We start from the raw sequence: 14,620 nt of genomic DNA, 5'->3' as shown, positions 1-14,620 counted from the left end.
CTGCAATGGCATCGTATCGAATCACTTCTTGATCACAATTTGTTGATAATCTAAAAGTTCTTTGCAAAAAGAAAAATGCCATGCACTCTATGTCGATTTGTTGATGCCCTCGAACGGTGTGCGGAGGTTCTGGCTCCACAATATTCTCTTCAACAGCTTTTTTCCTGCTTTTGCTATTTTATAGGTTAAAGTAATCAGCTGTGCGAGCGATCACGTAGCATAATGTGACATATAACAAGGACTGACAACTTATAAATAATAAACTCAGCATACTCTTGCGCTTTTGCCAAGTTTCTGTTGCAACTTTCGGCATTTATTTATGCATATTGGGTAAAAAGACTATGAGAAACATCCATATTGACTGTATTAGTCGCCATAATCCTTCAAGAAAATATATTTTGAATTCAAGAATGATTTAAAATATACTTCATAATCATGCAGTAGTCAAATAACTCGATTTTGATGAACAAATACATCAAAATTGGTCGCAATTCGCAATGTCTACGCACGCCACCGATTTTTCACCTCTTAGTCACAGAAAAACCCATATAAAACCTGAAGGGTCTTGAAACAGAAACGCTTGGTGGGCATTAAAATATTAGCTCCTGTTCCATTGATATTCCTGCATTTGCATTTTCGTTAATGAACATAATAAATTCTTCATAGGGTTAGGGGCAGCTGTGACTAATCGGATTTTTCGTTTAACCATTGGCAGAGGAACATCGAGAGGGGCACGTGGTTGATCACAAAGGCCGCCTGTCGACAGGACGTGGCGCCTCACGCAGAGGGGGGCTCCGAAGGCCCCGCACCAGACGCACTCCGCACCTGATGTCTCGACGAGCCGGTCTGGGGACGATAATCGGACATTTTTTAATGCCCCTTTTATAATAAATCGCGACGGCATCGTTATCGTTTCGAGTACAACGGTTTAGTTTACGATAATTCGGTTGAGTTCGATTATGAGTTGCGAATTAGTGATATTTCGAGATATAGTCTTACATGTGGATTTCAGTATAAATTATAAACACAAAAATAAGTTTTAAATGAAAATACCAATACGTACAGCACTAACACACGGAATAATAAGGTGAATCATTTCTATTGTGACCACGGTGCTAGATGTGGACATGCATGCTACATTACTACTTAAATTTGTTGACACGAAAAACTATTCCTTAGGCTTATTCTTCTTAATATGTCTAATAGCGCTATCTGATAGATAAATCGATGAAATGTACCCTTCTACGGAAAACTTTATCAAGTAAAAATATTTTTAATTCATTTTAAAGCTGTTCGAGATTAATCAGAGCTGACGAGACTCATTCTTAATGCTTTAGTTACTCGAGAAGATTATATTGTACGCATTACAGCCATTAATAAAAATGCAAATTCTTATGAAACCATATTATGTAGCATAAAATATATTTTTTAAAGTAATACAGATATTTACTTTATTCATGATAAAATTCTTCCACGAACACTATGATTTTATATGATACATGTGTGATTTACAGAAACCGTAAATACACGACGCTGACTTAAGGATTTCTATATTTACTATATTCTGATAATTAACACTTACAAAGATTTTTTGGTTTTTCCCTCCTGATGGCATGGCGGCGCGAATTTTTTCAAAGGCTACCACAAACATGTTTTCGTAAAAATCACCTTGACACCTTAGAAAATATATAAATCATCGCCGATTATCCGTATCTCAACATTTTTACATTCTAAACTTTAGTAAATAAGAGCACAGGACTAGATAAAAAAATCTGATAATGACACTTTAAATGCTGCTCTCATCATATCTATTTTTAATTAGCTCTACAAGTTTACTCTGGCATCGTACACAATACTCTTATCTCTGCAGCAGCCATTACATGTTTTTTTTTTTACGTAAACAGCACTTTCTGCGGATTAAGAAAGCGAGCGTTTCAAAAATCACTCCCGTTTTCGATACGACAACGGGCAACTCTGTGACGTGGTCAAGTGTAAATTCTACTCTCGCAATATCTCTTACAAAACATGTCGGCTGCAAAAATGTCACATTAACTCGGATCGGCTTCTGGCAGCGCGACCTTGCTATTCTGAAGGCAACCAGTTACACCACACACGACTGTACACACCAGCAAATATTTTAAATTAATTACAGAAAGAATATCCCGCGTTTCAAACGTACAGTCGAGTAAGTTTCGCCTTTACAATAGTCGTGTTGAATATTGTTCCATACAACTGTACTCAACTATGTAAATCCTTTGCCATTTTATTACCTCTATTACTGCAGCGTGTGAATTGCCTACGTTTTTGAATAAATGATATTATTGTGTCTGTAATTTAAAGCGTATCCAATTTAGCGAATAAGCGTCATTCACAATAAGTGGCAATGCTATTTCAAACGGAATATAGTCATAGCAAGCCTTGTTTTTATGAATGATCAGTTGGTGGCCCATACACGACTGTTCTTTCTTACGAGACAGATCCAACAACACTAGTCGCCCGTGTATGGTTAACTTTAATTATGAACTGTATGCTGATGTAGCCTGTGTAAGTTCATATGTTTTGTTTTAAATTCATTTAACTATAAAATAATAATATCCATTGCATATAAAACTAAGCAATCTTTTAGCTTAACGCCTCTGTGTAATGTACCGGAATATTTTTCACCCAAGTCGGGCTAGTTACAAACTAAAACCAAAAAATAATAATGCATCCGATTCAACTATTGCCGGTGGTTAGAGTTAAAAACGCCTGTAGGTGGTCTGCACGTTAATAAAAAACAAAATAAGTTTAATTTGGAGCCAGACAGTATGCCATGAAACGTTTAAGATTTTTTATTTGACTTTCTACTTAACAGAGGTCAGACGAGAGAAAGACTGGCGCTAAACAGAATTCCTGAAACAAACATTAACGCTAAAGTAAACGCACTAAATCAAGCTGTTCCTAATACATTTTAAGGCTATAAATAGTTTTAAAACCGTGTAGCTTTGAATGCGTATTAGAGGTGAATTTGTTTCAACAATTTCTAAAACAGTTCAACTAATTCCGCACCAAAAAATATTCATAAAAGGGTTAAATGTAGCATCCTTGTGGCATACCCGCGTTATTAAGTACCTAATTAGTTAAACGATGACGCGGAATTAAAAACGCTTGTGTCTCGTTTGAAAACTTTGAAAATAACATTGTAGATAACTTGTAGACAATTAATATTATGACTTGGCAGTAATAATTGCGGTATCTAGTATCTGCCTACATGTGTAGAATTTATTTCTACAATCTATTTTTACGGCGTTTGTCGGTACGAAATTTAACATTTAAAATGTACAGTGTAAATACTGTTGCTGATATGTTATGTCATATGGTAATTGTATTCGCTGATTTCCATTTTATCACCTGTCAAACAATTCCGAAATTGTGATTCGCAGCTGATCAACAGTTGGGAATATTTTTTCGTTTAATCATGTCCAAATAGCATGATAAAAAATTCCATGAGCGCATTTCACACACGCCGTAAAGAAAATTTAATTTGGGTCGTATGTATGTACAAGGTCGTTCGTCCCTTATCTTATTTACCTTTCTATCTAGGAAAAAATGGTAAAGACCAAAGGTTTAGGAAATTTTCTTTCTATTCAAAGAACTACATAAAACAACAATTGACTGTTGCGTTTCGAAGATATAAAACAAACTTTTTTTGTTGAAGACGCTGTATATTTTCCAGTTCAAAATAACGTTTAAACAAATTTTTTATGCATTTACAAAGGAGGAGGGTTTTCGGCAATAACAATTAATTGATCCTAAACATATGGAATATGATAAAGCAACAACGATTCTGGTCAAAACGGAACCTCCACCCAAAACATTAAAAAACTTAACAACATAATAAAACAATTTTTCTTACATCTGATGCACAGAATCATATAAATAACATTTTTAGTGTACAAATTAAGTAAAATATACTTAAAAAAAAATTCCCTCTGCCCTTGTTCTACTCAAATATACAGGGTGTTCCATTTAAATTAACAAAGTTAACATCCGCGGCCATTTTGTTTGGACTTCATTTGTTTTTCTTTCATATTTTACATTTTTGTAAACTCTTAAAACAAAAAAGTTAAAGGGGGGGTCAAAATATAGTGAATCACCCTGTACATCATAAGTAAAACATTGTTAGAGTTACATTTTCTTCAACACCTTGTATCTCGTGGCTTTAGAGCTTTGGATCATTAAAGGTTTCTTGGGCTAAAATGACGCCAAAACACCATGTAAAGGAATAATCCGATTAGAAATGCGGCATAAAGTATAAAAAGCTTGTACTGTGTACTCATAAATTATAAATACATGCACGCATTTAGGATGTTGATAATGTTATAAACAACGATATACGTTAAGATTAAGCCCATTGGCAAAGGATATAGTTTCCACACACACTCCCCTTTTGACGTCTAGCCTGAAATTTATTACAGCTTCACTGGTATACAAACAGTTCCAATTTCCTGCTGTTTTTTTTAATAAAACTGTAAAGCAAACGTGTTTCCCGCAGTTTCTCGATTAATAGTGAAGGTCAATAGTATTTTTTACTCTATTCAAGAAATAGTGTTTCAATTTTATCTCCGACTTTTAGCGACTTATGATTTTTTAATGAAAAAAGGCTTACCTTCAGGTTTTAACCGATCCACGTTCGTTCGGCTATACGGTGGAGGTGGCGTCTCTGAAAGTAAAAATAAAATACCAGATTAATGGCCACGTGACAGCTTAATTATCAAAAATAACGTACACCGCGCTAAAACACTCATCGCGACCTTGTGGGAATGGTTTACTGACGCCCACGGAACTATTATACGGTACTATTTGAATAAAACGAGTAAACAGTTTGGGTAGGGATATGTCATAACGCTAAAAATGTGTAAAAAATATAAATAAGCGGTTGCCATGTTCACGCATGTCGCATCAGAGATCTGGCTGTGTGGTTTAGTTCATATTTCGTGTACGAGTAGTCTTCAACCAATGCACGAAAAGTAATTTTATACAAAAAATATTTTCGCATAATTCCACAAACAAAAAGTGTCTCAACGTAATATAATATGTACATTGTGAACACATATTTTTCCACAATGTTGTTTTTATATAAAATTGAGATAGATTTGATCTTGGCATGCGCAGTAAGAGTTCTTTGCTTTACCTGTGGTTTTTGCGCCTGTAAAGTTTGTATTTTGTAACTTATGACTTATTTTATTAAATTGCAAAATGCAAGTTATATTTTGAACAGTTTTGATCTCAGGCAACTTTATTCGAAGTTGTTAAATGTTGTTGATATCCGTCTTGGTTGTGAATAAAAGTAAAAGTGTACAAAACAGATTACAATAAATGGATTTACTTGAGAAACTGGAAGATATCAATAGCATGTCGGCATTTCTTATTTACTGGCACGTGTTGGTTGCAAAATGCTGTTGATATGTACATTAGAAGTCGTATTTATTGTTAACAGCATTCATTTGTAGACTGGATTTGTGTTTTACACTTCATTCTTCCTATACTTATGTGTATTGTTTTTATAATTTTAATGTAATAACGTATATATGTGTAATAATTTGTGGTATATATTTATATTTTTTTTCAATAACCCAATATAATTTCTAGAAAATTTGTAATTATTTATAAGTATTGTAACAGTAATAGGTAATAAAAGCTACAATATGTAGGAAAATCTACAAAATGTTGACATTTTGTTAGTATTTTTGCCCATTAAATTAAATTAAATCATTAGCCGAAGTTTCATTAATCTACGCCAATCATGTTACGAGATATTTAAATATATCTGATATAAAACATTCACAAAAACCTGCCGTATTTTGAATAAATAGTAGATTTTAATTAATTAGTGTACAGTGTAGTGTATAATAGTGTAAGGCAGTTTATGAATCCGATAAAGAAATGTTCGAGGAATGACTTGTATTTCTTAGTTAATCAATTCCATTTTATGCAGCATTTTAGAAAATCTAAGCAAGTTAAAAGCAAAATCTCTTCAATTATATAAGTTTTCTTCGGGGTATAAAACAACTGACAATACATTCAAAATCAGGTAAAAAAGCATGTTTTTACATCGTGTGTGTATTATAAACAAAATCACATCCCGCAGAATGCTTTTAGCTTTAACATATGCATTAATCACAATTACTGGGTATCTTTACTCTGCTGGACAAAACAGAAAAGGTACATTTTCTGATGTTTACATGTCCTCCGTGATCTTTCAATGCGAAAAATTAAAGGAAGTTACTCTAGTTTAGCGTTACGCTTCGTCACTTCCTGGATGGGTCTATTTGTTCTATCATTGTCTTACTAAAAGTGCGATTACTTGTCTGTAAAACGACAATCTTGATGTCACTACTTTTAAAAATTTTTCTTAAAAGAAAATGACTATATTGTGGAGGGTGTCATTATTTGTAAAATAAAATTTGCCATGAAACTGTACTTTGTCTGGTTTTTAGTATCTGTACAAACTTTCCGTGCTATTGCTTGGTGGAAATAAGTTCGTGCCTCAACCCAGTCAACCAATTTTTCAAAAATCCATAATAGGAACTTTTGAACATTTTTTCGCGCCAGTTTCGAATCCCCTTGTATATAGCTACGTCGGGTTTGACCATGTAGAGAAACCAGTTCATTCACACGACGGCTGAGAGCTACAAGAGAGAAGTATCTAATCAAAAGAAGGTACCTACGTATTTACAGGTAAATTTTAGCTGAAAATAATTATACGTGGTCGTCTATGAATGAAAGGCCGTGTGGGACGTGTTTTATTGTAAAAAGATTATAATTTGAATACATTAGTCGGTACTATTTTAAAAAACGAGTCAAGTATTGACCGGCCTTTCATAAACAACTGATTATTACGAAGTTGCCTGAAAACACTTAAGATAACCGCTGGAGGAAGGTAGGAATACTCTCTAATAGCCCAGATATGGAGTCGGGACGGGTTCCATTCTCCGACCATTGGCGTGCGCATACCGCGAGGTTTATTGTTATTGCCCGAATTCATTATAGGTCAAATGTAGGTGGGTTCATTAATGATTTCTCCGCGAACCGTACGTGCAAAACTGAATTACTTGATAAGATGTAACATATTTATAGTATATTTACTCCTGGAGAATGACACAGATATAGATATATCTATAAAGTGGGATTAATACAATAAATATGTTTTGCTAAGAGCCACGTTACCTACGTCCGAGTGAAATTTTCGATAAAATGTGTTTTTATATATTTTTCGATATTTTTCTACGTGGTTCTACACTGCCAAGTCGTTAGTCTGGTATTTTTGGAGCTATCTATCACATAAAACATATTTTTGTCGCAAATATACACGTCATTAATTTATGTCATAATAAATTTGGCGAATCAAAATAGCCATTTTTTATTCTGGGTTGCTAAGTAGTATCGTCTTTGTATTTAAGAATGGAGAGTTTTTTTGAGGGCGCCAACAAATAAAAAGCACTGTGCATCAAAAACTGTGCATCAATGTTTTTTTTCCACAAATTTTATTAAAGTTGACGAAAAAGGGAGCAAACATTTTTTCATTTACAACAAATTTATTTGACGCTTATATCAGAAATATACTTTTCATATTCACTGATTTTTTTTAATAGGAATATATTACAATAATGTTAAAATATATTACATCACCAAAATGATACTTTAAACATAAATGGAGATATGTAAATAAAACATTATTTAATATAAAACAATCTCAAAACTGGTGCTTTACTTGAAAATTAAATCTGTATAATACTGTCCAAAGAAGTCTTAAGATTTTGAGAAAGGTAGAAATCAATGAATGTAATAAATCCGCGTCACTCTATACTATATACATAATTGTTTTTTTATTATTTTAAGAATGGCTGTTCACGGGATTTATAGAAGACAATAACTACTAATAATGGCAGTAAAGATATAGAAAGCCAAGGTTAAAATTTGTGTTCATTAAAATTTCCGACAGCAAGACACATACTCAGATCAGATGTATTTCATATTACACTATATCAAAATCCTGTACTCTACAATCCTGTGGAAATGTGGAAAACAATTCGATTTTTTCAGTTCAAACCTTAGACCACATTAAAACACTTTATATCCTTTTTCGCGCTACTAGGCGACGCCACTGGAGTAGGTCGACAAGACAATGCGATCACAGGTATGGGTTGGTATCCAGGATACCTACACGGTGTACCAGAAAGCCGCAGCATTGGCAAAGTTCAAACCTTACTCGAACAAGTAAACTATGCATGTTAATTACGCCGGGGTAGCAATTATATCTGTGTACAAGTAATTAATTACAAGAATTCAGTAATTCCTAAGAAATTTAAACATATGCTTATATAAAAAACTAAACAATTCGTTTCTACAGAAGTTCTGCAATGGTCGATATCTTAGAGTACCACGAATTTGCCCGATTGTTTTATTTTCATTAAAAGTTAGTAATGTTTTCTGTCGAAATAAATTTATTCACAAAGTGTGAGCAATCGGTATTAACACATTTTTACTGAAAAACAAAAAAATCATTAACTATAATTCTAGTAATCTAAACAGAGCAAAGTCCATCAATAATAACTACGCTACTATTAGTATTACTAACCGCGTCCATTGTATGTAAATTTGTAATTTATAAATGTTACTCCACGCTGATTTACGAAGCATAACACAAGAAAATACTTTCTAAAAAGCAAATATGCTGAGAAATATACCCAACTTCTCATGCAGCATTTCATGTATTTAATCCCGCTTCAACGATATATCTAAAATTAAGTACTGATAGAGTTAAATTAGGAAAATAAGTTTACATATTACAAAATATTCCCTATCAATACTCATTTTAAACTCTTGTTTAGTACGTCGTTATAATGCTCCACTTTTGAGCCGCCCTGTAGGAGTAGACGACGTGGACGAGATGCCTCGCCACCCATCAAAATTGGCCCTGGCGCCTCGACTATCTTCAACTGTTTCTCAACCGGCACAGCCGCCTATGCGCCAGACTTTTTCGTCCTCTCATCATTGGAGCCACGGCAAGAGTTGTTTCTCTAAAATAATTAGTGGTCTCCCATCGAGATGGAAACCCGTGGGCTTAGACCTATGTTTATCTTACTTTTTCTAAGGCGGCGGTTGAGGTATATACAGAGTGAACCTTAAATATGCAAGCAGTAACATGTAATTAATAGTATTTTGTGGCAATAGGAGTAAAATTGGTCGAATTTAAAGAAAATACGGACGATTTTTTAAAAGAAAACTGTTTGGGAACCGCTGACATAAATCAACTATTCAGCGATGCCGATGTTACGCAGAAATCTTAAATTCTAACTTTTTATATGAAATTGGAAGAATAGATCTAAATAAATAAGCATGTTTTTATACGTTATAAAAAAAATACCTTCATCAAAATATTTATAGATTTTTCCTATCCTTCATCCTTTACTCCTGTGTTCATCAGAGATGACCGAAGTCACAAAAAACCAGAAGGCAGTGCTTATATTAAAAATACATACAGTTTAGAAATGTGCAATAGCCAACAGATAAATGACCAAAAATGACCGATTCTCCTGTAAGTTACTGATTTTTAAGTGATCAAGCATCATTATCATCAATGAACTATTGCTGCATAAACACTGAGTTGTTGCTAGATGAGTTCAGGTACCAGCAATATGCGCCAATGACAGACTGATGAGGATTAATAATTTCGAAACCGGTCTATGTCTGGCGATTCTCCTGATGAATGATCTTAGCTACTTACTAGATATTGGGAATGTAATTCAATGCCTACAGCCCGTGGAGTAGTCGTTTTCCACAATATCGTTAGTAAACGCGTACTTTTGCGATCTCGAACAATATTTTTACCAAATTAGGTAAAGCAGCAATCCGCTCGACACTAAAATTCCGTCACGTCTATCATAAAACAATAAAGGTTAACCTGTCGAGAGGCATTTTTACAAAAGTAGAAAGGATAACGAGCCAAACACGAACTTGAATCTTGAACTTATTGCTGTATACACCGCGACATAAGTGACTAGGCGCCAGGTATCTGTATCGGTGATTATCACAAAAGGAGAGCCAATTTACATGAAATGGAACGAAGATAATGCGAGGTAAGAGTGAGTGGAACAAACAAATTGAATTAGCTGGTAGGTAATAATTGGAAAGACCCGACAAATCCTTCCCCTGTTAACTGTCTGGAAAGCATACAATAAATAAAACAATTCCTCACGTTTAGCTAATATACCCATATTAATCCGATATGGTACAGCGCTTCTCGTTTATGCAAAGTTATTAGATTGCGTAATTATTTTCGAATAACTCTATCAGGTTTTTCTCATTGAATTTGAAATACCCCTGGAAGAAATCTGTATCAAAATAAAAAAGTCCTATACAGTATAAAGTCATGAACTTAACAATTTGCAAGAAACACTAATTTTTTATTCTAGATTACTAACAATCACATTTGTATTCAAAAATAAAGTTTATTTAACCAAAACCTGCTCCGAAATATTGTTAAAAATGGTGAAAAGGGGAATTTTGACATTTACAATATATAGGGTGTTAATGAAGGGGTGAGAAAGGAGCAAAAACTGAGATAACTGATGTCACAAACTTGTATCGGAAATTTAAGGTCATAAAGAAAAAGCTAATTAAAAATGTGTTTAAACTGTTTTGGAACTGCTGAAATACATATATTTTATCGCGGGAAGTATTTACAAAAAAATTCTGTAATACTTTTTAGGAGTTTGTAGGGTTCTTATGAAGCCGGACTATATTCGAAAGTCAGTTTGTAGTACATTGTTGTAGTGATAACTGTGCTGTTTTTCGAAAGTACAATCAATAGCCGTATTTCCAAGTTTTCTTTTGAAAATGGCACATTTATTTAGCATTCGCGAATATTATGATATGCTCAGAATTTATGGCGAAGCAAACGAAAATGCCCACAGGGCGTGTCAAGTGTACCGTGCAAGATATCCTGAACGACGTGCCCCCGCACCGCGAACATTTGTTGCTATAATGCAAAGAGTTTTGGACACCGATTAAGCACAACCGCGTCGAGGTTCCGACCACTAAGAATTTTAAATGTCGAGGAGATGATTTTAGATCTCGTCGAAGAAGATCCGCATCGTAGCACCAGAAATGTCGCACGGCAAGTAAATATTCCACATCCTGTTGTGTGGCGGACATTACGAGAAGCTCAGTTGTACTCATTTCATGTTCAACGTGTTCAAGCGCTTACTCCTGAGAAGTTTCCACTACGTCGAGGTTTTTGCGAATGGTTGCTTTAGGAACATGCAAGAAATCCTCAATTTACAGCGCAAATACTTGTTACAGATGAAGCATGTTTCAGTCGAAATGGTGTACGTAACGTCCACAACACTCACCACTGGACTATCGAAAATCCACACGAAATACGTCGCGGTGCCTTTCAGCAACAGTTTTCAGTGAACATGTGGGCCGGTATCATTAATGACAGTTTATTAGGATCTTTTGAATTGCCTACGAGTAGACTATTAGACGATGCTTCTAAATCTAGATTTTTTTGCAAAATAGCCGGAGTTATTGGAAGACATGCCACTAAATGTTCGGCAAAATATGTGGTTACTACAAGACGGAAACCCCGCTCACTTTTTTCGGAGGGTGCGCGACTTTCTGAACATTACTTTTCCCGATGACTGGATAGGCCGCGGCAGCCTAGTTAGATGGCCCGGATATATGAAATGTGGGGATATATGAAAAGTGTTGTGTATTCCACGGAAGTTCCTGACATCGACCAACTGCGACATCGTATTGCCGAGGCTTGTAATAAGATTCGAGAAGACGTGGCAATGTTGCAACGCGTGCGAGCGAATTGGATACGTCGCGCTGAAGCTTGTGTGCAAGCAAATGGTGAGTACATCGAACATCTTCTACGAAAATCAGCAGTTCTCAAAAGGTGGCTCCTTGCAATGTTGAAGACATATTTTAAAATTACATTTTACTCAACACAAATTCGTTTATTTACTTCATTCTGACATAACGGACATATGGCAAAAATATTTGACATAAGTTCATTAACACCCTGCATTAATTTGACGTTTATGGTAAAAATATGAACCGATCAAATTTTAGTATGTCACAAGTAAATAATCCTAGAGGCTAGAGAAAAGTATAGTAATAATAGTAGTAGATAGTCGTTTGATTCTGTCGATTGGTGGCCATATTTATTATATATGCCGTATTGAAAAAGAATACACAGACTTCATAATGATTACAAGTCACGTGACCACCGAACTTAACAACCAATATTGCACGGCAAGAAATAAAAGTAAAATGTCAGTTTTATGACTTTCCGAAAAAAATTATATGGAAGTTATGTTTTTAATTATGTGTAACACAAGTTTAACGATCCTTATAGAAGATATTCAATTCATTATCTGTTACTTTTATTGTTTTCGGAACTGAGTTGTCTTCGCAAATTGTCGATTGACAGTAGCTGTGGTGTTGCTGGATAATTTTAATGCTAATACCAAAAAAATAATACTACCTATTTTCTAATACTAGATATTGGAAACGATAATTTTGGTAACTGTCAATTCGAACCTTTTAATTGTTTAATTGTCAATTCTAAACGTTCTGCGGATGTAATGCTGCGTATTATAAACCTTACTGGACGTACTTAACGTAATGTTCGTTACAGTACTATTTCCGGCCAGCAATTTTCCAAGTCAGCCAAAAAAATCTACACATCCTCCAATTAAGTAATAATGACGCTCTTCCACAATATATTACAGCGCTGTGTAGCGTACCCAGGGCAAATAGAAAAGAGAAGGAACCCTACCGAAGCATTAGCCATAAGAAGTATATCATTAAAGAAACATCAAACAAGCGTGGGTCCGTATATTCCGAGAAAACCACTGAGGAATCCAGTGGGCCGGACCATCCGATGAAACAGCGGAGCCTCGATGAGCTAACTGTTCCCTTTTAGCTATGTTGCCACGTCTCGTCCCTTGGCCAACTTAGACTTAATATTTTTTTGTAAATGTTTGTTGTTTCACAACAAAAAAAAACACTACATCAAATAGGAAGATTTGTAAGGAATATTACAGCCAACTTCAAGACCTCAATAATATGTAGCTAACAAGATTAAAATGTTCCGCTTTAATAAAATGTATCCTTCAGTTACAAACTAATACATTTACGAGATTTATTCCAAAATTCGTAAAAACTTTTCAGAATGAATGAATGAAAATGAAATGAGAACCAAATGACTATTGATAATGGTTTCCATGATAACTTATTTATGACATTTCTATTATAAATGTCATTAATTCATGGATGTCAAAATTTTTACTCCGTTTTAGCAATATTTCGAGTCAGTCTTCTAAAAAATATTGTTCGGTACACAGTTGCGAAGCCCCTTTTACATTTTCGGATTAATGAATACAAAAGCTATATTTCGCAACCTAATATTAAAAATAACTATTTATAGTCTTAATTATAGTATAAACCTCTCCTATCTTCGAAATATCTGATACCTAGGGAATACGTGGTCAGCTTGGCAACAGAGCTTCTTCCTCTGGAATTTCGTCTGGGCTCTTTACTTCAGACATGTCAACGAAAATTTTGAAGGCCCAACGAACGGCAAAGATGGTTCGGCGATATCGAGACGATAAAATCTCTTTGGAGGAACGTAAATTTCGATGGCGCAAGTTGAAAGTAAAAATATGTTGTCGAGTGGTCAAATTCCTGTAAATCCGATATTAATTTAATGCCTCTGGGGGCAATAGGATGATGGTATTCGTGTAATAACGCTCACATTTCAGTCTTCAGACGTGAAAAGGCTATTGGAAAACATTTAAATTCAATGTTCAATATAGTTGAAAGAAAAATATGTTGTGAAGTGCTCAAATTCCTATGAATCCGATATTAATTTATTGCCTCTAGGGGTATTCGTGTAATATCGATGAAATTTCAGTGTTCAGAGGTAAAAAAGGCTACTGGGAAATTTAAATTCCAATTAATAATACTTAAAGAATTTCATGTAAATCGAATTCAAATCTTTTAGATGCAATGAAAAGATGGTAATTAGCTGAAATTATTATTTATGTTACTAATGAATATACAGTATCCTGAAACTAAGAAAAAAATTAACTCATTTGACTCAAAAATAATTTAAAGACTCACAATCAATATTAACGGAATAATACAAGATCATAATAATTATTAAATTATTTTGCCATATTTTTTTTCAATTAAGCAGTTATTTCAAGTTTTGTACAATTAGTACAGGATTAAGATGGTCCTCATTGTCTTGAAAATTGATATTTTTTTTATTTGGCATTTTTTGCGTAGCTTAATATTAATAATCATGAAAAAATATTTTACATTACAAATAAACTGTTTGCGTCAGACAGAAATCGTCGTAAAACACATTTTTTAATGCTTCGCGATTGTATTTTTCGACCATGTTTCGAGTTCAAATAGTAGTAAAGTATTGTTATTAAATTTCTATAGTTATTGCAAAACAAGCAATGTAGTCAGATATGATTTGACACATTTTAATGCTTACACATATAATTTTTGTATTAAGTAAGTAAATTCTAATAAGTTTTTAGTGTCCCAAAAC

The 14,620-nt window shown here is 34.1% G+C and overlaps 1 protein-coding gene across 1 annotated transcript in view; it reads right to left on the bottom strand.

The window, feature by feature from the left end:
• The window catches only part of LOC108913141 (mothers against decapentaplegic homolog 6), a 101,110-nt gene that overhangs the window by 70,607 nt on the left and 15,883 nt on the right, over positions 1 to 14,620 (bottom strand). The window contains exon 2 of the mRNA XM_018718625.1: positions 4,649 to 4,702. Within this exon, the coding sequence (XP_018574141.1) occupies positions 4,649 to 4,702 (54 nt within the window). The remainder of the gene's footprint in view (positions 1 to 4,648; positions 4,703 to 14,620) is intronic.

Source organism: Anoplophora glabripennis, unplaced genomic scaffold, assembly GCF_000390285.2.
Source record: "Anoplophora glabripennis isolate ALB-LARVAE unplaced genomic scaffold, Agla_2.0 scaffold478, whole genome shotgun sequence".
In the NCBI taxonomy this organism is placed as follows: Eukaryota; Metazoa; Arthropoda; class Insecta; order Coleoptera; family Cerambycidae; genus Anoplophora; species Anoplophora glabripennis.
Note: the sequence above shows the minus strand (reverse complement) of the source record. Positions and strands in the feature narration are given on the sequence as shown.